The sequence below is a fragment of the Cornus florida genome, unplaced genomic scaffold, assembly GCF_030987335.1.
Source record: "Cornus florida cultivar Cherokee Brave unplaced genomic scaffold, ASM3098733v1 CherokeeBrave_3.0.0_Hap2_Chr06, whole genome shotgun sequence".
NCBI lineage: Eukaryota > Viridiplantae > Streptophyta > Magnoliopsida > Cornales > Cornaceae > Cornus > Cornus florida.
In genome coordinates this window covers 38206284-38232479 of record NW_026775576.1, presented here as the reverse complement: position 1 = coordinate 38232479, position 26196 = coordinate 38206284, and the positions used below count along the sequence as shown (strand labels likewise).

Below are 26196 nucleotides of genomic sequence, written 5' to 3'. Positions count from 1 at the left end.
GGAAACAACTTTTCAAGGAATATGAAACTTGGGTGACCTAATCGAAAGTGCCACAACATAACTGCACTTTCATTATTGGAAATTGGAACCAAATTGGAATTCCTAACAGATTGACTCTCTACACAATGAACACTTTGAGATTGTTTTTCAAGTTGATTATCTCTCCTGAAGAGGTAGAGCCCTTCACTTTCCTTAGCATTGCCAATCGTCCTCCCTGAATCCAAATCCTGAAATTCACAATGAATGGGAAAGAATTTAGCAACATAATTCATATCTCTAGTAATTTTGCTAATGGATAGCTAGTTACAGGTCAGATTAGGAACCAACAAAACCGAATTTAGAACCAGGGTCTTTGAGATGATAATTGACCCAATACCAGCTACAGTGGATAGAGAACCATCCGCTATTTTCACTCTGTAATTTCCAGAACAAGGGATGTACTTGTAGAATAAGGAAGCATCATGTGGTCAGATGCTCCAGAGTCAATAATCCAAGATTTTTTTTTCTCGGTTTTGACTCCAAGAGCACTTAGAAATGTACCTTTTTGTGATACTGAACCTGTGCTGATGACTGGTGTTGCAGGACTTGACTGAAGTTGGCTTAACATCTTATGCAACATCTCAATTTGTTCCTTGCTAAAGGGTGAAGTTTCGGTTGTTGGTTGCTCATCTGTGGTGGCTGCAAAGCCACGGCCTTCTCTGTCCTAAAATGGTCTGTTTGGCTTATGCCCAGTTATTGGCAGTGCGAGACTTTCAGATCCGCCATGGCCGCCGTGAGAGATTTGTCCTGGGCTGGAAGAGGCGTCGGACGTTCTGCTTTTATCAGTGGCCATTCCGTACTTGACCATCAATGGAAATTTTTGAGGTTCAGAGGCTGCTCTGATACCATAAAGAAATATATGGGAGAAAAAACTTCTCTGATATTTTTAAATTGTTATCTTTGGAATAAGGGAATTATCAGAATAAATAGGAGAGGAAACCTTCTCAATTAGGTTAACCAACTCCTTGATTCTAGGAAGTAAAATAGGAAACTAACTAACAGAAATCTTGGAAATTTGGATACTAATTATCTTCATCTCTTTATTTGAAACTAAAAAAATCTGCTAACTAAAGCTGCTAACTAATTATCTTGGAATTTCCACAGTTCTTTTGGGGTACCAGTCTGAAATGGGCACTAAAGACTCTCGGACTTGCCTTATTATTAGCTAACAATTCTAAAACTTGATGCAAGATGGAATTGCTGAGATAGACTTGCCTTTTCCCTGGTATCTTGGTAGGCTTGGAGGTATTATAAGTTTTTCTTATCCATTTTTTCATATTGGATCTAAGTTTAAGAGACGTCTTACTCCGAGTAAGGCTCCTGCTACAATTTTGATTCCATGCTTATTATTCTTGAACTTGTCCTGTGGTTCTCTTGTTGTAAAGCTTGTAATAACATCATTTTCTTATTGATAAAACCGAAAGCTGACTCTCAGAAAGCTCAGACTTTTTCATCATATGAAAGTTCATATTTCAGAAGAAACATTTTGCTAGCAAAAGTAGCATAAGAGCGTTATAATAAAATTTGTCTAGGAAAAAATTGTAAATAGTGACAACAATCATGCCTTACATTTAGGATTATATTAGTTGGCTTTGACCTGCCTTAATATAGTTGCTGTAATTATGGGATTTGATTAGGTGATTTACCTTTTACATGCATACTGTAATTACTCCTCCTTGATTGTAGCCACTTGTTTGGCAAATCTTGTAATATAAATAGTAATGAAAACCAAAAGGAGTGGATCTCTTCCATCATCAGAAATTCTGCTTTGACTCCGTTTTCTCTGGAAGAAAATAGAAAAGAAGCTTAACTGAAAGATACTCGAAACAACGAAGTCTTGTCTCAACTATATGGAGTTGGCTACATGAATCATGTTTAGGCATTCTGCTAACTCAAGCCATATTTTACACATTATTTTATCTTTTTTGGTGGTGTTAACCCATGTTAATTTGACGACCTTTTCTTAACATTACCCTCAATGTAATCATGTCAGTTTCCCCCGTTGGTATGATTATTGGTGTTTGTTGAATAGCCAAACAATTTTGTCGGCTTTCTTTCATTTTTCTCTTCATATGTGTGTTTTTTCCACCGTCCCACAGATGTCCAATTTTGTTTTATCTCGTCTTATCATACATCCACGCCAATAGTTGTGTTATGACCATGCTTATGTGATATAGATGTTTCTTAGCCACCCAACATTGTCCAATAAACTATGGTTGATTTTGCAGTTTTTTTTATAGAGTTTAACTTTCACTTTTGGAGGTTAATCACATATTATCTAGAAGCATTTTTCCACTTGAACCATCCTGTTTTAATTCTCTGAGTATCTCATCTCCAGTTTCTTTCTCTTGTGAATGATTGAGTGCAAGCAACGAAATGATTTGGTTTTTGGTATCTACCCGAACCTTGATTTTTCACTACATTTCCATTTGTATCTCAATTTCGGTTGATTATATTTATATATTCAGTTTTGGTTTTGCTTATCTAAAATTCTCATGATTCTAGGGGTTCTCTCCAAATTTTAATATATCATTAATCATATCTTAAACTTATATATTAACATGATATAATTAACATATAGTATAATCGTGCAACCTAAAATTAGAACTTATCTTAAGATGTTCTAGCAAAATAGAGTGGTAAACTTTGTTGCAGAGACTCAACTACAGCTATGATTCCATGTCACCTTTGTCTTATCCTCGTAGTTTTTCCACTAGTTTCAGATATCGAGTGGATATACATATTGATACACATGTCGAACTTTCATGAAAAAAACTCGTACATGGTATGAGATTAACTAAACTGTAAATGATAAGAAAGAACAGCATCAAAACTAGCAAAATAGTATTAGAAATGGTTCATCATCCTCCTTGCCTTTTTCCCAAAAGAATGGGGTCAGTTACATGAAGTATCTTTTTCCATTCTATTCTGTTATACGCCATGCCTGCTCTAATATTTAATTTTTTGGAACCATTTTTAATTACTTCATTCCATGTTAGTATTGTTCGGCCTCACTATCTCTTACCTTCTATGCAAACTAATTTTCCCTTTCTTACAGGGGCATCAATGGGTCTGCGTTTTATCTGAACATACCACCTATAAGTCTATTTTCTCTTATTTTGTCACTAGTAGGCACTATTCCTAAACTCTCCCTCACAATTTGATTAGTAAATCTTTTTTTTCTAGTCACTCCTCTCGTCTACCTCAACATTATCATTTCACTTACATAAATGTGTCGTTCTTGTTTTTTTAATGCCCAACACTCTGCCTCATGGAAGATAGTTGGCCTAGTGACCATCCACTAAAATTTCCCTTAAACTTATTTGGTTTTTTTCTATCACATAGGGTACCACTAGCTTGTCTCCATTTGGTGTATCCCCATTCCAATCCAACTAGTAATATCAATATCTATTTCACTTTTTTATTTTTTTTATTTTTATTTTTTTTTTAAATATATATATATATATATATATATATATATATATATATTACTAACCCTAAGTATCGAAAATGATGATTTTGAGCAACCCAACTCTCATGGATTGCTATTTGTTCAGATTCATGAGAGATAGAGAGAGAGAAATGTATATTCTGTGTATTTCATATATATCAAACCCTAAGCCTACTACAGTGGCTTATATAGAGTACAGGTCTCAGCTAATTTCACAATGACCCTACCAACTATATGTAATTACATAATGACCCAAAATATTTTAACACTCCCCCTCAAGCTGGAGAGTATATATCAAATAATCCCAGCTTGGAATAGATAGTCCTTAACCGATTATGACCCAATGCTTTGGTAAACATATCAGCTAACTGATCTTCAGACTTCACAAATGGAGTATAGATGCTCCCACTTAATATTTTTCCTCGAATGAAGTGACAATCAACTTCAATATGTTTGGTCCTCTCATGAAACACAGGATTTGATGCAATGTGAACAGCTGCTTGATTATCACAGAACAATGGAATAGGATCCTCAACTATCAACCTAAGTTCTTTTAGAAAATGTTGTATCCATGTCAACTCACTAGTGGTATGGGCCATTGCCCTATATTCAGCTTCAGCACTAGATCGAGCTACCACTGTCTGCTTTTTACTTCGCCATGTAACAAGATTTCCTCCTACAAATGTGCAGTAGCCTGTAGTAGATCGCCTGTCTGAGGAGAACCAGCCCAGTCAGCAACTGAAAAACCTTCCACCCTGAGATGACCATTTGATTTGTATAGTAACCCAAAACTTGGAGCTTGCTTGAGATATCGAATAATCCGAAGAACAGCAACCTAATGTGGCATTCTAAGAGCTCCCATGAACTGACTTACAACACTAATTGCATATGAAATATCAGGTCGAGTGATAGTGAGATAAATTAATTTCCTAACAAGGCGACGAAATCTGCCCGGGTCATTAAATAGATCACCCTCATCAGACACAAGTTTTGTATTTGAATCCATAGGAGCATCAACTGGACGACCACCCAACATACCTGTTTCTTCTAACAAGTCCAACACATTTTTGCGTTGACATAAACTTATACCCTTCTTGGATCTAGCAACTTCAATACCCAAGAAATACCTAAGTTTACCCAAGTCTTTAGTATGAAATCGATTTTGCAGAAACAACTTCAACTTAGCAATGCCTTCAGAATCATCACCCGTGATCACAATATCATCTACATACACCACAAGAAAAATGAAGCTAGCTTTAGTGCGCTGGTGAAATACCGAATGATCGGTCTGGCATCTGTTAAGACCAAATTCGAATGCCGCCTCAGAGAATTTTCCAAACCAAGCCCGTGGAGATTGTTTCAATCCATACAGGGCCTTTTTAAGGCGACAAACAGTGTGACGATACTCCCCCTGAGCAACAAACCCAGGTGGTTGCTCCATATAAACTTCTTCAACTAAGTCACCATGCAAGAAGGCATTCTTGACATTCAATTGAAACAAAGGCCAGTGACAATTGGCAGCAATGGAAATAAGTACCCGAATAGAAGAAATCTTAGCAACAGGAGAAAAGGTCTCATCTTAGTCAATACCATAAGTCTGAGTGTACCCTTTTTGCCACCAGACGAGCCTTCAACCGCTCAATAGACCCATCGTGAAGGTATTTAACAGTATAGACCGACTTACAACCAACCGTTTTGGAGCCCGGAGGTAAGAGAACAAGATCCCAAGCCCGAATACGGTGCAGGGCATCCATTTCATCTACCATGGCGTTACACCAATCCGAATTAGAAAGAGCATCTTGCAAAGTCTTGGGAACAAACGTAGCAGACATTTTGGATAAAAAACAAGATAAAGAGGAGGAAATATTATGGTAGGAGACAAAGTTAGAAATGGGATGTGTAGTAACACACAACCGAATACCTTTACGGAGAGCAATGGGCACATCATCAGGTAAAGGCGTCGGATCCGAAGACTCTGAAGGAGATGGAGGGAGCGAAGTAGGCAGTCGAGGTCGTCGAGTATAAACCTGCAAGGGGACAACAGAGAGAGGAGGTGGGGAAGCAGGAAGCAGAGAGGAAACAGTTGGCATAGGTAGTGCTAGAGTAATATCGAGAGGGGTAGTAGAATTAGAAAAAAATGGGAGAGACTCAGAAAAGGAGACATCAGCACTAGTGAAATAGCGCTGAAAATGAGGACTGTAGCAACGATAACCCTTCTGAGTGCGAGAGTACCCAAGAAAAACACACTTAGTGGCACGGGGGTCAAGTTTGTCAAGACTGGGCCCAAGGTTATGGACATAACACACACATCCAAAGACCCGAGGAGTAAGATTAAACGATGCGGAGTCGGGATATAGAACAGAATGAGGAGACTTCCCTTTTTAACACTGACGAAGGCATCCGATTAATAAGATGACAGGCTGTAAGAACAGCATCACTCCAAAAACGTTTGGGAACATGCATATGGAATAAAAGGGCACGACATACTTCGAGGAGATGACGATTTTTACGTTCAGCTACTCCATTTTGTTGAGGAGTATAAGTACAAGATGATTGATGAATGATGCCTTTAGCATGAAAATAAGTCTCAAACGGGTCCGAGAAATATTCTTTGGCATTGTCAGAACGTAAAACTTTAATGGAACATCCATATTGAGTTTTGATTTCTTTGCGAAATATTTGAAAAATAGAGAATAACTCAGAACGATTTTTCATTAAAAACAACCAAGTCATACGAGAATGATCATCCACAAAAGTCACAAAATAACGAAATCCATTAAGAGAAATATGTTTTATTGGGCCCCATACATCTGAATGAATTAACTGAAAAGGACTAGCAACATGATTGGTAGATCTCGGTTTGAAAGATACACGACAATGCTTACTAAACTGACATGCTTCACAAGGCATGGACTCAACACAACTAAGACTAAGACTGGGGACTTGACGCTGCAAAATTGATAAGGATGGGTGGCCGAGACGACAGTGCCACTGGAAAGGAGACAAAGATGATTGAAGAGCCGTGGGAGTTGGCCCAATATCAAAGTAATACAAGCCACCTACTTCATGTCCCGTACCAATCTTCTTCATCGTCTTAAGATCCTGAAAAATACAACACGAGGGATAAAATGTAACGGAGCAATTAAGAGATTTAGTAATTTGACTAATGGACATCAAATTAAAAGGGAATTGAGGAATAAATAATACAGAGGAAAGGGACATAGAGGACGTGAGTTGGGTGGTTCCCACACCCAAAACTTTAGTGGAGGAGCCATTAGCAAGAGTAACACTTTGTGATGAAGAAACAGACTGAAAATTAGATAAGAGATGAGAACTACCAGTCATGTGATCGGATACGCCAGAGTCAAGAATCCAGGGACTCTGACGAGAGGATAAGAGACATGTAGGTGCACTACCTGATTGGGCAAAGGAAACCATGGAAGATGAGGTGGAAGGCCGTTGTTGAGACATAAACTGAGCATACTCATCGTGGGAAACTCTTATAGTGACCATAGCAGGCTCAACAGCCACTTGTGGAGCAGCCACTTGTGAAGCATTTGGTGTGGCAAAGAAAGAAGAATCCCCTTTATTAGAGGTTACTTGATGTGCATAGGAAGAAGGTGGTGGTTTTCCATGAAGATCCCAACAGTAATTGACAGTGTGATTAGTAAGACCACAGTAAGTGCAGAGTTTTGAGTCTCTACCTCTACCTCTACCATGACCACAACCACGAGCATGAGTAAACCGACCGCCATCGCCACGAGAAGGCTGATAACCACCCTGGTTCACAACTAATGCAGAACGTTCACTGCTAGGAGGAGCAGCGACACCACTTGAAGCACTGCCAGAAGCACCACTAGATAGAGTAGCACGCTGGAGTCTGGAGAACATATCAGGAAGAGAGGGAAGTGTAGGGCTACCTAAAATCTGTGCACGAACTGATTCATATTCAGGTGACAACCTCGTGAGAAACTGAACAGCATTAAAATCCTCACGTTGTTGTTGCATGCTCTTTGCATCAGAGGTGATAGGCTGATACAAGTTCATTTCTTCACAAATTCCCATTGACTGGGAGAAGTATTCTGCAAGACTATGAGTACCTTGCCGGAGGTCAAAGAATTGTCTGCACACCTTATAAATTCTGGTGATATTACCAGTACCTGAATATAGCTGTTGAAGGCAATTCCATATCTCCTTGGCAGTATCCAAATACAACAGGTGGGAGCTGATATCTTGTTCAATACAATTCAGCATTAAGGAAATGATCTGAGCATCCCTTTGGTCCCATGAACTGAAATTTGCATCACTTTCTTTAGGCTTATCCTTAACCAAATGAGAGCCAAAGCCTTTGGCTTTTAGAAAAATAGCTACGGACTTGGCCCATAAAATATAGTTCTTGCCATTGAGCTTGACAGAAGTCATGGGAGGATTGAAAGAAGTAGAAGAAACAGGTCGGAACTGGTAGCAGCCATGGAGAAGGACAAACAGAGAAGAAAACCGAACCTGGGGAAAAAAAACTGAATCCGGATCTGGGCAGGTGGGCCGGATCTGGACAAACGGGCCGGATCTGGGCAAACGGGCCGGATCTGGGCAACTGACCGGATCTGGGCAAACGGGCCAGATCTGGGTAAAACGGGCCGGATCTGGGCAACTGGGCGTGGATCTGGACAAACGGGCCAAATCAAAACCAGTTCTCTACTATTCCGGTTTTAGTAATCCAAGGTTGGAATAACTTCACGCCTGCAGCCAAACACCACTCTTCTCCTTCACAATCAGCACCGGCAAGAACCAGATCTATGCCACCGACCATAAACACCAATCACCCAAGGTTCGCAATGAAGAATCAAGGCTAGTACACACCCTAGCCCTTGCAGTGGTGACGACGGCAACCCAACACAAGTGGCGATTTAACAACCAAGCAGAGAGGGTTCGCGATGAAGGACGATGATGACTATGAGTGATCTTCTCAGCGTACCAGTGACGAGAACTTCCGGCAAAGACACCAACAGCACACTCGCGATTCCAATCGCGAGTCCAATCTCATACAAGGGCAACAAAGCGTACCGGCGACAAGAACTTCCGGCAAAGACACCAACAACACACTCGCGATTCCAATCGCTAGTCCAATCTCATACAAGGGCAACACTCTTGTCATTTCCCACACCCATGAATCTATATTGCTCTGATACCAATCTCAGATTCATGAGAGATAGAGAGAGAGAGAGAGAGAGAAATGTATATTCTGTGTATTTCATATATATCAAACCCTAAGCCTACTACAGTGGCTTATATAGAGTACAGGTCTCAGCTAATTACACAATGACGCTACCAACTATATGTAATTACAAAATGACCCAAAATATTCTAACACTATTGTTATATTATTACTTTCTGAAAATTAAATTTAAATTCTATATATTATGTGTTAGTCTTACTAATTTTTAGCCCTTATGTTTCTAATGCATTTCTCCAAGTTCCCAATTTTGTTCCCAAGCCTTCTTTAGAAGTATTTAACAACACTATGTCATCAGCAAACAACGAAAACTAAAACTAGCGTATTTAGGTATGTCCTAAGCATAGGATTTTGGTGGTCTCACTTTTATAGAGAAATTGTTAGTTCCTCCACAAAAACATGGTTATGATTAGGGTAAAGTGCAAAAAAAAAACCCCTATTATATAAAAATTGTTCAAAAAACTCCCCTGCAATTTAGTATCTGCATATAAATCCTTAACATTTGAAAATTTATGCAAATTTCCCCATGATCACCAATTTTGACAATTTTTTTTTTTATAATATCCTAAAATACCCTTAATAAAATTTGTGCATATAAGTGTTTTTTTTTTTGCTTTAAGGGCATTTTAGGTATTTCTGTTTATAACGTCCACGGGGCGGGGGGGTTGCACTTTACCCTTGTGATTATTACATTTTAAATGTCGTACAAACATGTTTCTAGATGAGAAAGCTTTCATGTTTCTTTTCGTTCCTTTTTTGTCCATATAACATGTTTGCAAATTAGTATAACACAACACACATCTCAACCATTTTAACTTATATCAATAAATATGCAACCAATTAGAAAAATTTGGTGCAAGATGCCAGTAGATTACATTTGTTGTATTGCATCACCCAATTTTCAGATGATTGCTTCTTCTGAAGATGTTATACTAACTTGCCTGTTCTATGGTTATTGACTTCTCTAGGTCGGGTGTTTTAGATATCCATAATTTGCAAGTGACGCATATTCATTGCCCTCCGCCGTCTTGGTTGTGAGTATAACTGATTACTTGTATCTGACATTGTTGTTAAATTAGAATCATTAGCACTTTTAATTCCATTTCTAATTACTATTCTATTGTTTATTTGAGGGATTAGGGATGGCTTAAATGATTCGTCCAATCTATCATACTTGAGAAAACCGTCATGGTTACCAATTAATTCAGTAAGATAATTTAGTCACTACATTTACCTTATTTTATTATGTCTTTACCTGTCTTGCAATATATGGTCTTCTAGTAATTTTCTTATTGTCATGTTGTTTGTTAGCACGTCAATCTCCCTGCTTTTTTATAATATGTGTACTCAATGTAAAATTTCTTTATTATAATGTGTTGATGCTGTTAATATACACGTCTATTGTTTTCTTTCTTTTTTATGGAGTATACAAAATTCATTGCTGTTGTTTACTAATCATGGACGGTTTGATAATCTTTCCTCAAATGCTCATGTGAAGCACGTGATCATTTGAGGAAAGATGATTAGTAAAGGCTGCAATTCTTTGTGTTTAGTTTTTGTCTTTGCGGTGCCATTGATGTACCAAAACTGTATTAGCTAGACAGAATAGATGATAATCTCTATATCGCTGATTATTTGCAAAATGCCTTTGAATAGAGGCTTCAAGAGTTTAAGTACTAATAGTCCATTTGGTAGTAGGAATGTAAGTGAAGGAAAGATGGAAGAGGCATCTCTAGGGAAGGGAGGTGTCCCTATCTTTTGTTTTTGTTGAGTGAAAGGAAAGAGGAGATTTTGAAATATTAATTTAATAAGATAACTCTTTGTTGCCCAAACAATAGCCCAAGAGTGGGTCTTTTGGCAAATTATAGTAGATTTTTGACTTTTATCAAACACTCGGTGTGCACAAGAGTTTAGCAAAAGTACATACAACAACAAATGCAAAACTCAAAGATAAAGAGATAGGGTTAGAGAAATGCAAACTCAATGACACCAGGTTTTACTCCCCCACCTACGTCCTGTTGGGATTGTTCTCTATATAGCAAATTAAATGGATTGTGATAGACGTTTTATCTATATAAACTATGGTTTTAGTGCTTTATGAACTAATCCCTTACACTTAGTCCAAGTGTTGATACGCTTGTTTGCGTTCCTTTACCAATCCCTAGTCCAAGTGCTAAGAGTCAAGCAGGAGCCAAACCCAAGAGAAAGAATATCTTCCTGCCTCTAAGAGGTCTCTAGAGAAGGTTAATGATGATGGGTGTTCATGCATAGGCCACAATGAATCATGGATGCACTGCATTATCATAAATGTGCTCTAATTCGACAATAGAGGATGGACTCTCTATCTGCAAAGAATTTGAATGGGATCGACGATAAGTTGAGAGATTGCGATAGCCATCCTAGCAATATTCTCCTTATTAGTATTATAACGATTTGGCTCTCAAGTATGAGAGAGCTATGGACTTTTGCCTTGGTTAGTGGGTGCTTTGACTTATTTGGTGGGCCCTAGGGCCTAAGATTCGGGTACGTTGGGTAGCCAATAAATATTTAATTTGGAACATTCTCTCAAGATTACATCTACGCTGGTATATTTATTTTTACGGTCATTAGTTTGATCACGGTAAATCCAAGTGCTTGGTGTGGTTATCAAATGGTTTTTGTATATATTTTTTTATCAAATATATATTATTTTATCAAAAGGAATTTTATGTGATTGAATGGGAATAATCAAGGAGTAAAAATAAAGGATTAATTATGCAATTAGATTGATTGCAATTTATTGTTTATTGGCTAATTATACGTGGAGGGGTTATTTCGTAAATTAACATGGTGGTTTTACCGTTCTCAAATTGGAGTTCAATTACTCTTAGATAATGGTATTAAGGATAATTAATGGGTTAACTTGAATTGGGGCCATGAGATGGCTGGGCCAATTAGTCAAGCCCATTGGAGCCAATGAGGGTTTAGGCCCATATAAGATCCTCACCTCTAGCCCATCCTTGAAAGTTAAGCAAGAGAGAGTGGATTTAGTGTGTTAGGTGTAGAGAGTGCTTTGGGCACTCCAAAAGAGTGTAGAGAGTGCTTTGGGAAGTCCTAAGGTATTATCTTGAAAAAACCCTAAGGCATCATCTTCTTCTACATTAGAGATATATATTTTCTACAAGACATAGATGTATACACTCTTATACACAGTTTCTATCTAAGACTCCTATAAGCCTAGGCTTAGAGATTTCATACATGGGTCATATAGGTGATTTGTTTGGGCAAGGAAGGTGGTAGGAGCAAGCAGAACAAAGAAAAAGGGAGATTTCAAATTTCGGAGGTTGAAGGAGATCCACACTTGAAGTTGGTCTACAAAGGCAAGCTATTAATTTCCTTGTATATTTTATCTCTATATAAGTATTCATATACTATATTGAAGTGTGTCCACACAAACTAAGTTCTTTTTATGCTTTCCAATTTATAAAATCCCATTTTCTTATACGTCCACGCCTTAAAGATCATTTCTTGAGGATTCCCAAAATCCACTATCTCATTCTCCTTCACAAGTGGAGAGAAAACCTTTCTAACTTTCCTTCATGGGTGGAAAGCAACCTTTACAAAGCTTCACAAGCTTGTATCTCTTTGCTAAGTGAGTACCTCACCTAGTCTTCAAAGGTTTCACCAACCCTTTTACAACAATCTCAATATAGGTAAGAGTTTGAGTACAAGATATCCCTCAATGGATAGATATTACAAATCAAAGCTCTCTCTCTAGAGTAATGAATATAACAAGTGATGAAAGCTCAAAGCTCATCTATAGAGTATGAAGGTTGGAAGGATCAGCAAGAATATTAAAAAATATTCAAAATTTACCCTGATTAGAATATAGTAGTGTATGGTCTCTGTTATTGAGCTAAGGACCTTCTATCTATAGCCTCAAAAAGCAAGCGAGCGTTACAGCACAAAGAGCCGTGTTTGGTTGCGCGATCATGCATAAGTTGGCATGTAGCAAGACATCTTGCCCATTATAGTAGACGTCTGTGAGCATTAAGCTCAAAATTTGCCTTTTCTGTCACAACGAAGGGCTAGACATCTGTATGTATGATGAAGACGCCTGCAAGGCGAATTTAGAAAAAGCCGCAATAGCAGGCATTAGGCTTAAAGATGTCTTGTGAAACTACATCGAAAATTATTTCAATTCGCTTCATGAGATCCTATGTTATATGGACTCCAGTATATGCATTGGGTGCAGGTGCATTTCTAATTACCGCGCCCCCTATTTCCAAATCTTAGATTCGAGGACTTGGCTTAAAATGTGTCCAAACTTGGCCATGGATATGTGGCTATGTGGACACATTTTTCTTTTAAAAACTAATATGTTGTATAATAGGATAATTTATGATGCTATTATTCTTTAAAAATACACTCAGTAAAAATTTTAATTAAATGAAATGTAGTGAATAAAAGGAGATTCCAATCCTAAAAGTAAGAATCCCTTCTTCGCTATCAAATTTGAGCTTTTCTTCTTCTTTCACCACCACATGTTGAGTATTTAGGTGTTCGATTTGTGTACATGTGCCAGACATATATCCATAATGTTAACAACCATCTACTCCAAAAGCTTAAGTTGTTAGAGATGGTGTAACTTAAATATATAAATCCTTCAACATGCCCCCTCACGTGTGGCCTTTATTTGGTCCAACATGTGTTTCAGTTTTAATTTTCAGGGTGACAATGAGGTTTGAATTCGAGACCTTTGGCTCTGATACCATTTTAAAAACCATCTACTCCAATAGAGAGAGAGTGTTACTTAAAATATATAAATCCTTCAACACGTACTAACGGTCCAACACTCATGACTTAATGTTGTGTTGATATAGGCACATTAAGAGGAATAGGAGAGTCCATGTAACACATATAGGGTCCAATCACAGCTTAGGGAAAAGTAAGTGAGACCTTAATGTTACGTTTGGTGTGCAGGAATGGAATGGAATGCAAATGGGAATGGAATGAGAATAAGAATGGAATGGAATGACCATTCTCATTCTATTGTTTGGTTGTAAATATGAAATGTATAGGAATGGAATGATAATAACCACTCTAGTGTTTGGTTGGACCAATTTAAAATTTAGAATGGAATAAATTTCAGATTGAGTTCTCCAAAATATCCTTTTAGTAACAAATATATTAAATTAACAAAATGACATTCTTCTATAATTTTTTTAAAAATAAATGGTGGCAGTGGCGGTGGTGGATGGTGGTGGAGGTGGAAAGCGGTAGTGGTGTAGGTGGGGGTGTTGGAAGGCGGCGGCGGTGGTAATGGTGGAAGGCAGTGGTGGCGGCGATGTTTGTGGAAGGCGGTGGCAGTAGTGTAGTGGTGGTGGTGGTGGAAGGAGATAGTGGTGTAGGTGACGGCAGTGGTGGTGGAAGGCAGTGGCATGGTGGAAGGCGGTGACGGTGGCGGTGGTGGAAGGCAGTGGAAGGCGGTGGTGGTGGTGGTGGAAGGCGATAGTGGTGGTGATAAGAAGTGGCAGTGGCAGTGGTAGTGGTGGAAGGTGGTGGTGGTGAAGGTGGTGGTTGTGGTGAAAGGTGATGACGGTGGTGGAAGGTGGTGGCGGTGGTGAAAGGCGATGGCGGTGGTGGAAGGTGGTGGCGGTGGTGAAAAGCGATGGCCGTGGTGGTTGAAAGCGGTGGGCGGTGGTGAACGTCGATAGCGGTGGTGGTGGTGGAAGGCGGTGGTAGTGGTGGAAGTCGGTGGTGGTGGTGGTGAAAGGCGGAGGTGGTTGTGGTGGAAGGTAGTGGTGGTTTTTGGACTTGTAACATGAGGGTTTTTAGAAAAGTTGATTTTTAAAAAAAATTTACTTGGGAATGGAATGGCCATTCCATAGGTATAGTTGTGGAATGGATTATCATTCCAATGAAATGACCATTTCCACTTTAAATTGCATACCAAACAAAGGAATGGTTGGAATGGCCATTCCATTCCATTCCTGCACACCAAACACAGCATAAAAGATTTAGGATATAGGTTGGTTAATGGATAGATAGTTGAATTACCCATGAACTAGGTTTTGAACTTGATTAAATTAGTCAATTTAGCTTTGCATCACATTTCTCCTAACACTTGCTGCTGTACACTCTCTGAGTTGTGAAATTTCCAGTTGTTTCCAACTTCAAATTGAACTTTAACTTACCTATTCCAAATTGATTTCATCATGAACTAGTTTACGGACTTGGAATAGGGTTTCTAAGAGAGTTTTTTTTAGAGAAATCAAGAAATAACAACACAAAAGATTTATTTATTTATTTAAGGAGAAAAAAAAAAAAAAACCCTAAATTGTGCTTTATCTTCACAATATTAGAAACACCTGACAAACCTATGCAACTGTGTGTTTTGGATTAAGTGACGTTGAGATTTAATGTTTAATCTGAATTGGCTGAACTTTTATTAGCATGTACTGTACTTTTGGAGATGTAGGTTAGGTTGACCAGGTAATCACCATTGAAGAGGACAGATCGTTGGAGATATTTGCGTTGATAGATCAGTGCTTAGGCACTGGCAGTAACTAGGCTTAAAGGCACTGGGTGCCAAACCAGTCGTAAGTCTGAGAAGGTCAACAATTGAGTCTTTACGAGTGTTTTGGATGTAAGACAGAGTTAGAGTTTAGATGTAACATTTTCAAATTAGTAGTTTGATTGCTCGGGACTAGGTCCCGTGGATTTTTCTTGTTTAGGGTTACCACTTAAAAATATGGTTGTCTTTTTTCTTTTGCCCTTTACTGTCAGCTACATGTGTGCATGATTGATGTTTAAGTCGGATTAATATCTAACTTGGTAAGTATTTAAGTTTACAGTCAATCAAAAGAGCAGATTAGACTTGTTCACTGCCTCTAGGTCTACACATCAACTCCCAAATCATCTAAATTGCATGTATAGTAGCACTCACATATCAAAAGTCCTATCATCAGTTAAAGATCACTGGACACATAATAAATTGCAACTACTAATTGTGTTCGTTGTTTCTAAATATTTCTTAATGTTTTCTAAAAATTAGTTAATTTTTAATATTGAACTTGTTGCATTTGCACAATTTCATTTCATATGGACAACTTGTTTGCTTTAGTGATAAGTAAAAGCACAATGCATATATTCAGTTGGGATTAAGGAAACAAAAGTGTTTTCTTAAAAATTTCTTACATCTTTTCATGTGATTTCATCAAATTAATATTTAAAAGAACGTTATACCTTGAAACGAATTGGTAGATTGGTTACTTCATGAGAACACTCTGATTTTTCTCCTTTAGTCCTCCTTTTGCAGTCCAAATGTTCTGCCTCCTTGATTTACCTTTGACTTTACTCGCAGTACAGCTTCACAAACAAGGAGATGATTGCCTCCTCTTCTCATTTTGTCTCTGACTTTGTAATAATTGCAAAGGTTGTGTAGGATAGCCGATGTATGAGATCTTATAGGGAATCATCTCTCTAGCTGTGGGCCCCACTAGTTCTCTGACTAGTTTCAATCTAGGACTCCAAATCCTTATCAAATTTTATTCCATATTTATTTCCTTAGCTTGATACTTAGAAATTTATTTAAATGAAGAGAATGAAAAACACGATTTGTCTTGACTCTTACCGCCATATGCAAGAACCAGTATTTATAGTCTACATGAATAATGCCAGATTCACCAGGTGGAATAGAGCTTCACCTTTCTGATAACATGGAAAATCCTGGGAAAGAAAGCATATATTGAGTAATTTGGTTTGAACCTCCATTTCATAATTCTTGCACTACGTGGCCATAGGCAAGTGACTCATTAGTTAAGCCACCATAGGCAAGAATTAGTTTGTCTCGTCTGCATAAGTATGGCAAATTTCACTTGGAAGGAGTGCACCTTCTAGGAAGAGAAATTTGAATAAAGAACGATAAATAAGCACTTTGACTAAGACCTTACTGTTGATTCATATATTTTTGGGTGCCAACTCCTTCATTAGTCATTCCAATATTTTAAGTAGTACGTATTCCAGCATTTTCCTTTTTGGTTTAAAGATAATTTCTCCTTGCATAGTTATTTCTACAGATTTATATGAAATTAGCAATGAATGTAACTCAGTTTAGCCAATTATAATTCTTCTATGTGATGTCTCTGAGTGCAGATTTATGCAGCTGGATCATCAACCCATAATGGAATTCATCTTTTAGATTTTTATCCAGATTCCACTTCTCCTTGCCATGTGGATTACATGTAAGAAACTCCCTGGTACAATTATATTGCATAGGCATCTGTTCTTTCTGGGATGTATAACTGTGATTTATAGATCCAGCAAAATGATTTTTGTTTCTGTTCTGTTTATAAGAGTTTGGATGCAAATCTAGACCTCCATTAGTTCATTTTAGCTATCATTTCATCAGTTTCTTGGAAATAATTACTCTTTCTCAGTTTTGCTTTTAGAACTTATATGTTTAGTAAAACCTCATGTAGTTGCGGTTTTTTATTTTCATTTAATTATTCTTCTGCTTAGGGTAATCCCTACATGTTTCATTGCTGCAGTGAGGATATGCAAAGCATTCCTGGTGAAAAAAGCCAGCATAAGCAAAACAGATTTATTCCCTTATCTGAGAGTGTTACTGCATGTGCCACTCATCCCCTCAATGGAACCATTATAGCTGGAACCAAGGTATGTGTATTTCAAGGGTTGGTTTTGTTTTTTATCCTCCTTTCTCCGAAATATTTATGCCTCTATATTTGGGGATTTCTATTTCAACTACTGTTTTGCTGGCTTGCATCAATTGATGAAGCAATTTTTATAGCTTGTCATAATTTTTTTTATAAGTTTTTATTCAAGAATTAGCTCCCCTCTCTCTCTATATATGTTCACACACACACACACACACATTTAACATATTGAAGGGTCAAATTGGGAGGTTTTGAACCCCATGAGGATTTGCCTAATGGTAAAGCTCTCACTTCACATCTTGGGAGGATGGGAGTTCGAATTCCCCTGGGGCCACTCCCTGGGATTTCCTGACCGGGGACTGCATGTACCTGGTAGCGGACTATGGGGTGCTGTAAGAGGCCCGATACAACCATCGTCAAGGGGGAAAATTAAGGGGAGGTTGTGTGCCTGAGATGAAATTCTCTTTTGGATGTTGCCCCATTCCTTTACTACCATATAAAAAAACTATGGTAACAGAAACCATACTTTTAATGATCCGTTGAATTTGGGAGGATAGCCGAGTTCAAAGTTGTTATAATCGAGTTGAATGAAGCCTACTTATTACACTTGTCTTTATGTGGTATAAAGTAACTGAAAATTTAGAAATTGTTCAGAACATGTTTTGCTAAGTCATGGGTAATGAAATTTGTGATTTGCTAAAACCGTGACTTTCAATTCTTGTGATAAGAACACAATCTGATGAAGCCCTGTTGTTTTCACTTTAATATTTTCTGGAAAAAAAAAATTATTGATTTGGTTGCAAATAACAAATATTTAACCCATATAGGAACCTAGAATGGTGGAAAGTGGAAGTATTTGTCGTTATTGTGGATCATATATATGTAAAGCCAAGCCAATGACATGGTAATGCTAATGCTAATGATAGGACCCTCACGATCCTATGCTTAGATCAAATTAAAATAGGCATCTTTGGGAAAACAAATTTTCTACAATGTAGAAAAACTACCTCCTCATCTCAGATAATTAATTAGTTAAAACATTCTCTGTTTTTTTTTTTTTTGGGTAAAGAGGGTTTCCCCATCTCCTTCGGGGACAGGAATAATCCCTTTAGATACCTGCAATTGTCTCCAAACCACAGGCATCAAGTACTAAGTACAAGGTGAAGGTTGACCCACCAAGAAGTTGAAGACAAAAAAAGTGTGGCTACTATTAGTAGCGTTATAGCAAATACTCATCCAGTTTTATTGATAGACTTTTTCAGCTCATTTTATCCCCCATAAAGCGAAAGAATAGTATGTTTTAATCCTTGAATGGTTTCAGCAATCGTCGTTGCTGATGATCTCCCAAAGGCAAGAGTCATGCTGAGATGGAGGTAAACGTCTTGAAGGTGAAGGCTGTTTAAAGGTGGCGAGAAGTTCTCAATATCACGTCGGAAATCTCTTCAAGTCAAGAACAATTGCATAAGTTTTTCAACAGCCGAAGAGAAAGGAAGTGCTTGAAGCTCTTTAGTCTGGAGCACCATTGTAATCAGTTCAGCAATCGAATCTCGGACTGAAGGAAGGTTTAAATTCTTCACTTCTCATTTCTCAAACAATATTGTTTTTGACAACTACATTGGAGTCCAACTAGTGGTTGACTAGTTCACTCTTTTTCTGGTTTTTGTTTAACTTACCGGTAACAAAAGGCAAAATGTACAGAAAACAAAGCTGAAAAACTCATTTCAGAAGGATCCATCATTCATTTAAAAGATAATTCTATCCAAATACAACTACTTTTAAGCACTTCATATATATTGTGATTGTTTCTTTCACTGCACATGGATTTGATCTGAAGCCAGGGACCTATATCCAGAGTTTTATCTATACTAGTAGAATCAATGTGCTTCGCACGCGTTGAAAAATGTTTGTAATTTTTTTATTTTTCATTTTTATTTTTATTTCTAGAATTATTCTCCTGTGTTTCACTCATGATATGATAATTTCATCTAAAATACGTACTTAATTAAATATATATTTTCATATAACTCTTCTTTTTTTTTTTTCGATAATTGAGGTGTCCAAAGCTTTGCCTATTATCACATAATTTTTCTTATATTATACATATATGTATATTATGAATGTAATATCTAATATATATTATATTACTCAGAAACAAATGTAATTTTGGTATTTAATCTGGGGAGGTCGTCTTCACGGATCCAAATCTCATAATAATTTACCAATTTTCTATTCCCAAGCTTGACTGAATTTTTTTAATAGTTTATGAATGCCTAGCAGGTATGAGAGAAAATTTGAGAAATGTGATTGTTTTGTTGCTTTTATGTTGAATCACCAAATCTTAACCGAATGATGTTTTAGGAGTACAGTCCTTCCGGTCGATTTAATAACAGAAAATAACTTTAAATTGATAATACAATAAGACAATGTATTGAATTCATAATTTTGGAATATTACAGCATTACACCACCATGTGATATGTTATATGAGAGTTATATTTTGTACTACTTTCGTCTTAAAAATAGTATTATGTTTTGAAAATTGTGTTAGTTCAATTTGTAAGAGTAACGATTTTTTTTTAAAATGAAACGAAAAAAGTATGTAAATTTGTTACACAGGTATTACAGTACATGGTATAACGTGTTACATTCGATGTATGTATATGTGTTACATGAGAGACATGCATTATGAGAATGCTGGGGCCGCAAAAGCTGGGTGGAGAATGAGAAAAACGAAAAAGGAACACCACTTTAATATGTTTTAACCAAAAAAAAAAAAAAAACACACCACTTTAATATGTGGTGGAGAATGAGAAAAAGGAACACGTGTTTCCCATTTTGTGAGAGTATTGTGGCCACAAAAGCTCAAAGGACAAAACCAAGTCAACGGTGGTTTTGACCAAGACTTGCATTCGAGAACATCAAGAGTTGTACGGTTTTTTTTTGGTTGGAATTTAAAATAAATAAATATAAATATAAATAAAATTATTGTAGTAGTCCTTTACTCCTTTCTTGTTAGCGAGGAAGAAATAAAAGAGCTTAAAAAAACGAAACGAGAAAAATAGATATGTTTTTCACGAGGAGAGAAATGAAAGGTTCTCATGGTTTGTAGAAACTTGTAGTATTGATAATGATTACGGTATTATTTGTGATTGTAGTGTAACAAATTCGGATAAAATTAATTAATATGAATTGCATATTAAATTAAAAAAAAAAAAAAATTACGTATCAACCTATATAGACCACGTATAACAATATTTCTATCCTTTTTAAAACTTATAATAAACAAACAACAACTAATGTGAATAGATTATGATGTCCAACAACTTGTGTCATATTCAAGAGATGAGTAGAATAATAATCTTGACAAAATCTGCTATTAGACGAAGAGATGAACACAATTCATACAAGTGATACTTAAAAAATAAAGGCACACTGATATTGTTTATTTATTTTTTATTCATAATTTTTTATTTTTTATTTTTTAAATAAATTAAAGAGATGAACTCGAAAACACCTTTATCAGGTTTTAGGCTTGATTCATAAAAGAAGCCAACCGTTCCAACAAGGCTACAGCATTTGCACAAGTTGGGTTAAACAGATGAAACACATGGTCTTCCCCTTGTGTCTCCAAGATATCCACCACACCATCCCACCCACTCTTACCTAACGTCTCATAGTAATGCCAACCCCTCCTCCTCAAACCATCCTTCTCCGCCACACAAACTAGGACCCTGCTGCATCCCAACTTTGGAAGCCTCGGGTCAATTCCCGGGTTTATCCTCGGATCATCCGACCCGATTGTGATCGGACAGGCAAAAAACCATGCCCCGGTCGGACCCTCTTCTTTGCTTGCAAAATCCGGATGAACAAAACAAGCACCCAACAGCTTGACGCCCCCCAATCCCAAATCTTCCACGCCAGCTTGCAACGCCACACTGTGTGCGATACTGGCTCCCGCACTATCTCCCGCCACAAAAACCCGCCCAAAATCAACACCGTGGTTAAGCCATTCTTCGGGACCGAGCCCATTATAGTGTGAAACTACCCACTTCAGAACATCGAAAGAATCTTCATAGGCCGCGGGGAGAGGGTGCTCCGGGGCTAATCTGTAGTCAACAGACACCGCCACAACATTAGCTTTAGCAACGAGAGAAGTAAGATAGTTGTGATAGGTGGAACAGAAGGGCGATCCGAAGCAAAATGCTCCTCCATGGAAGTAAAGCAAGAGTGGATGCTTGACATGATTGGTGGTGGTACTAGAAATAGTTGCAGGCATGAAGAGACGGGCCGAGACGCCGGTTTCTGGTACAATTAGGACATCCTTGGACGAGACCCCGGCCTGAAGATCGGTGGATGTGGGGACTATATCGGTGCCGAAAAACCTCTCAACGGTTCCATTTTTGTATGCGCGGAAATATGGAAGGAATTGGTATGCCACTTCAGTTGTAGTAGTGTTTGGATCCATTGCTAGCTGAAGCTATGCACAGGAAATACAAGATGAAGAGTAAATGGTCAGACCTGGAAGTGGAGAGCGTGAGAATTGGAGAACAGGACCAAGAAGGTGTAGTTGGCTTTCATTTTCTTTGGATAGATAAGCTTAGCTGTACTAGTACTATTGTTAAGGAAATTCGTATGCCACTATGTTCTGTTCCCACTGCCCATCACCCACCAACCTCTCCCACCGTCCACAAAGATACATACGTACATAGATACAGATATACACACACAGTGACGGAGCCAATTAACGATCAAGAGGGGCACGTGCCCCCCTAAATTTTCTTCCTCTCTTATATTCTATATATATTTTATAATAATATATATGTTTTTTAATGAAAATATGAAAAGTGCCTTCTTAATTTTCTCATTCTCCGTAGAATTCTATATATGTTTCATATTTTTTTATCCTAAATTGTTTCTTTAATCCTTATATTCTATATCTATAAATTAATTTCATTCTAAAAATATCATTATCTTTTTTTATATATATATACTCATAAATATTGACTTATATATATGTACATTATATTATAAATATATGGTATAATATACAATATTATAATGCACTCCTGAAATTTTTTTCTGGCTCCGTCCCTGCACACACATTCTCCTTTGAACAAGGTTATATATAGACCCATGTATATAAATGGTTAGTACTTTTAGAAATTCGTATCCCATCCTGTTCTCCGGCCCCACTGCCCAGCACCCACCCACCGTGTCCGGTCCAGACAGTGAGGTAACTTACAAAAATAAAATGTTATGATGTTCAGTTATGCATCACAATATTTGTTGTTTTTTTTTTTTTTTCAAAATACATCACAATATTTTAATAATGTAATATTTGAGGAGACATGACTATTATTTTTGGAGATGATTTTCTTTCGCGACCCAATGGGCCAACTCTCTCCCTCAAATTTTTTTTTTTTTTTTTTTTTTGTATTTTATACCTATTAAGTTTGATTTTTTTTATTTAAATTTTATCCAACCTAAAATCATAGAAAAATTTTACTATTATCCTCACAATTTTTTTTTTTTTTGGTTAAAAGGCGCTCCCACTCACATGCTTGTCTGGATCTATCCCTGTCCATACATAGACACACACACACACACATATATATCTATATATATGAACAGTTATACACACATCTCTCAGATGAGATACATAGAGTATAGACCCATATATAACCGAATTCATTTTCAGGTTCTCTACTGTTCGTGCATGTGAGAGAGAGGCTTAGTTTGTGTATATATGTATATTTTAAAATATACTAATAAAATCAACATGCGATTCATGTGAAGAAAAATAAATGTTATAATTTTTCAGAAATTGCTTTGGATCCCTTCGTGCAATGTATTGAAAATTTTGATTAAATATATTAAATTTTGCAATAATATATATATATCTCCAATATGAAGTCTTCAAAAAAGTTGTAGTTAAAAAAAAAGATATCAATTAGCCAAATACATACTGATGTGCATGAAAATTTTAGGAAAAATGGAAAAGTGAATCATTACTTAATGGCATGGAAAAGAAAATGATAAGTGGTAATTAGGCAAATGAAATCAAATCTCTCAATTGAACTACACATTTATAATGAATTATAATTGAAAACCTACTAGACCAAGAAAAAAAAAATAGTGAATATGTACACAAAATGGAAAAAGTATTTATATATTTACAATACAATGTTCCACCAGAAGATAAATCATGTCTCTTACAGAGAGTAGAAAGTCCTAAATGTTGTTAGGCATTTTTTTTAACTTGCAAGTTATTTAACACATTTTTGCGCAAACATTTATATAAATAAAAAGAAAAACATATCAAAATTGTATCATATATATATATATATATATTATTTTGGCCTTACGCATTTTAAGTCCTAGAGACTTTATTCTTAAACACATAGGCAGATCGTAATTGGAAGATTAGAAGGCTTTTTTAAAAATAATTTTTTTTTTCTATTTATTCTGATGTGGATGACATGAAAGCCTATATTTTTTGGTTTCAATAGGACCCCTTACAAGTTATTTCTATCTACTATTATCTAAAATTAATCAAGCTACTAATTACTTGGCAAAGCCAAGAAATAATGTCTCACCTAATATGACTATAGAAATGATATGTAAGTTGTTGAGAAGAAACATTTCTTCTGAATTGTTTCAAAGAAAAGATAAATGAGCGAAAAAAAGGAAATAAAAGATAAAATAATAGGTGATACATTTATAATGACCCACAAAATATAAAAAAATCAAGAATAAAGGATTTAGTTGATTGAACCCTAATTGGGGTATGATATATTTTTTAACAAATTTAATAACTGAATAATTTCGTACAAGATTGACAAAATGAGATATCAATGCATTCAGCAAAAAGTGAAAGAGAAATAAAAATGATACATCATTACAATATCACTCAATAGGTCAATATCAACTAACATAATTAAAATTTAGGTTATTTTAAAGTTGTTCATGCATCAAGAAACGTGAAGGCTTCTTACAACGCACCAACTCTATAGGAGTATGTTTAGTACGGTGGGTTTAAAGGGGAAGGTTAATATTAGTTACGAATGAAAGAGAAGAGAAAGATAATTTTAATCTCCGATCGTATTTAGTTAATTAATGAATGGAAAAGAAAGGGAAGGATAAAATTATATTTGGAAAAAGAAAGGGAAGGATAAAATTATGTTTGGAAAAAGAAAGGAAAAGAAAGGAAAGAGAATAATTTTAATAACTTTACTATTATGCCCTTTTATATTTTAAAAGATAAATATATATATATATATATATATATATATATATATATATATATATATATATATATATTGTCTAGGCCCATGGATCGGCCACCAGAAAAGCAAAAATTATTTTAGGGCAAATCATTTCAGCCTCCATCTCTATCGTTCTCAACTCTAAACTTAACCCCCCCCCCCCCCCCCCCCCCCTTTCTCTCTCTCTCCAACTGCAAACTACTACAAGAATCAAAAGTTCAAAACCCATATATTTCAGTTTATATATTTGTTTGCAAGAATCAAAGTTCAAAACCCACATCGGCATCATTTCAGATTGTTCAAAAATCAAAACCCATATCGATCTTTCAGTTTCCATCGCCCGCTGTTCCAATTCGGGTTCGCCATTCACAAGCTTCAGCCGGCCCTCTTTCTCTCAAGTCTTAAGCTTGCCCCCCTCTCTCTCTGCAATTGCTAACTTGTACGTATGGATTTTGTGTGTAATCAAGGGCAAATTTGGTATCAGAAATCACTCACCAAGCATTTCCTTCCCTTTCCTTCCGTTTCCGCCCATTTTTGGGAGGTTAAGAAATCTACTGTTGAAGCCTTGTGTTAACCCTCCAAACCCTTCCCTCTCCTTTCCTTTCCTTTCACCAATTTTACACAAACATAATTTTTTAATTACCCTTCATCACCTTCCCTTCCCTTTCCTCCCATTTCCATTCTACCAAATTGAGCCTAAAATTCTTTTATAATTTTTGTTTTATGATTTCAAATAATTCAACAGTAGACATAAGAATGTTTCATGCTGTGAATAATGAGCGGGAAAAAAAATGAAATAACAAAGTGGCTGCCAAATCAAAATAGGGTGCATCATAACAATATCATGTGAGTCGTACGCAGCGGAATATTTAGAAAGTTTTGATAATTTTAAAACAAATATGTGTCTTTTCCAACTTTACTTATTTTAGCAATTAAACAATTAATCACATGCAGATAAAATAAAGCAAAGTATAAAGTCAGAGATGACACCAGGATTTTTTAGTGAGGAAACCCCAGTTGATAAAATACGTCAACTGTTTGTATGGAAAAAACTTTGTGGACTGTACAATCAAAAGTAAACCAATCCACTATGCTTGAAACAAAGTATACTGAACTTTGACTCTGACTCACACCCTATCGTTTTACCAAACACCAATTGCTGACAATCCTCTGGCTTTGCGACTCCCCGTCCAACAGCAACTTGAACTCAGGCTTATGCTTGATATTTGTAGAAGAGTTGTAGGTAGATTAGACAACACTCCTCGAATGCTCCAACCCTTTCAAAGTGCGATCACTTTTACTTCTATTCTTCAATCGTCTGAATTCAATGTAGCAGTATGTCACGCCCCTAGACCGTAGTCCGGATTGTGAACACAACACATAAACAATCACAGTTTCAAAATCAATAAATATCCCTGTAACCTGTCTCCACTACACGTCCACCTATCTACTCCCTTTACAAAAACAAGACTGAAAATAAATAGATAAGATGCAAATAATACAACTTTAAAGTTTTAAAGTCTAAAGTAACATTTATTACATACCAGAAATA

General features: G+C 36.6%; 2 protein-coding genes across 2 annotated transcripts in view; one reads left to right on the top strand and one right to left on the bottom strand.

Moving 5' to 3' along the window:
* Nucleotides 1-19644, top strand: part of LOC132313959 (uncharacterized) — a 71472-nt gene extending 51828 nt beyond the window's left edge. The window contains exons 14-18 of the mRNA XM_059812891.1: nucleotides 9692-9757; nucleotides 9864-9930; nucleotides 16860-16948; nucleotides 17255-17381; nucleotides 18702-19644. Of these exons, the coding sequence (XP_059668874.1) occupies nucleotides 9692-9757; nucleotides 9864-9930; nucleotides 16860-16948; nucleotides 17255-17381; nucleotides 18702-18746 (394 nt within the window). The 3' untranslated portion in view covers nucleotides 18747-19644. The remainder of the gene's footprint in view (nucleotides 1-9691; nucleotides 9758-9863; nucleotides 9931-16859; nucleotides 16949-17254; nucleotides 17382-18701) is intronic.
* Nucleotides 19645-20726: 1082 nt separating this feature from the next.
* Nucleotides 20727-22079, bottom strand: LOC132311339 (probable carboxylesterase 12). Its single transcript, XM_059809218.1, has one exon. It carries the CDS (start codon nucleotides 21842-21844, stop codon nucleotides 20906-20908), a length of 939 nt encoding a protein of 312 aa, XP_059665201.1. The 5' UTR covers nucleotides 21845-22079; the 3' UTR covers nucleotides 20727-20905.
* Nucleotides 22080-26196: the final 4117 nt, after the last annotated feature.

Coding starts and splice junctions, on each gene's coding strand:
- LOC132311339 (XM_059809218.1), bottom strand. CDS start 21,844: ATGGATCCAAACACTACTACAACTGAAGTGGCATACCAATTCCTTCCA.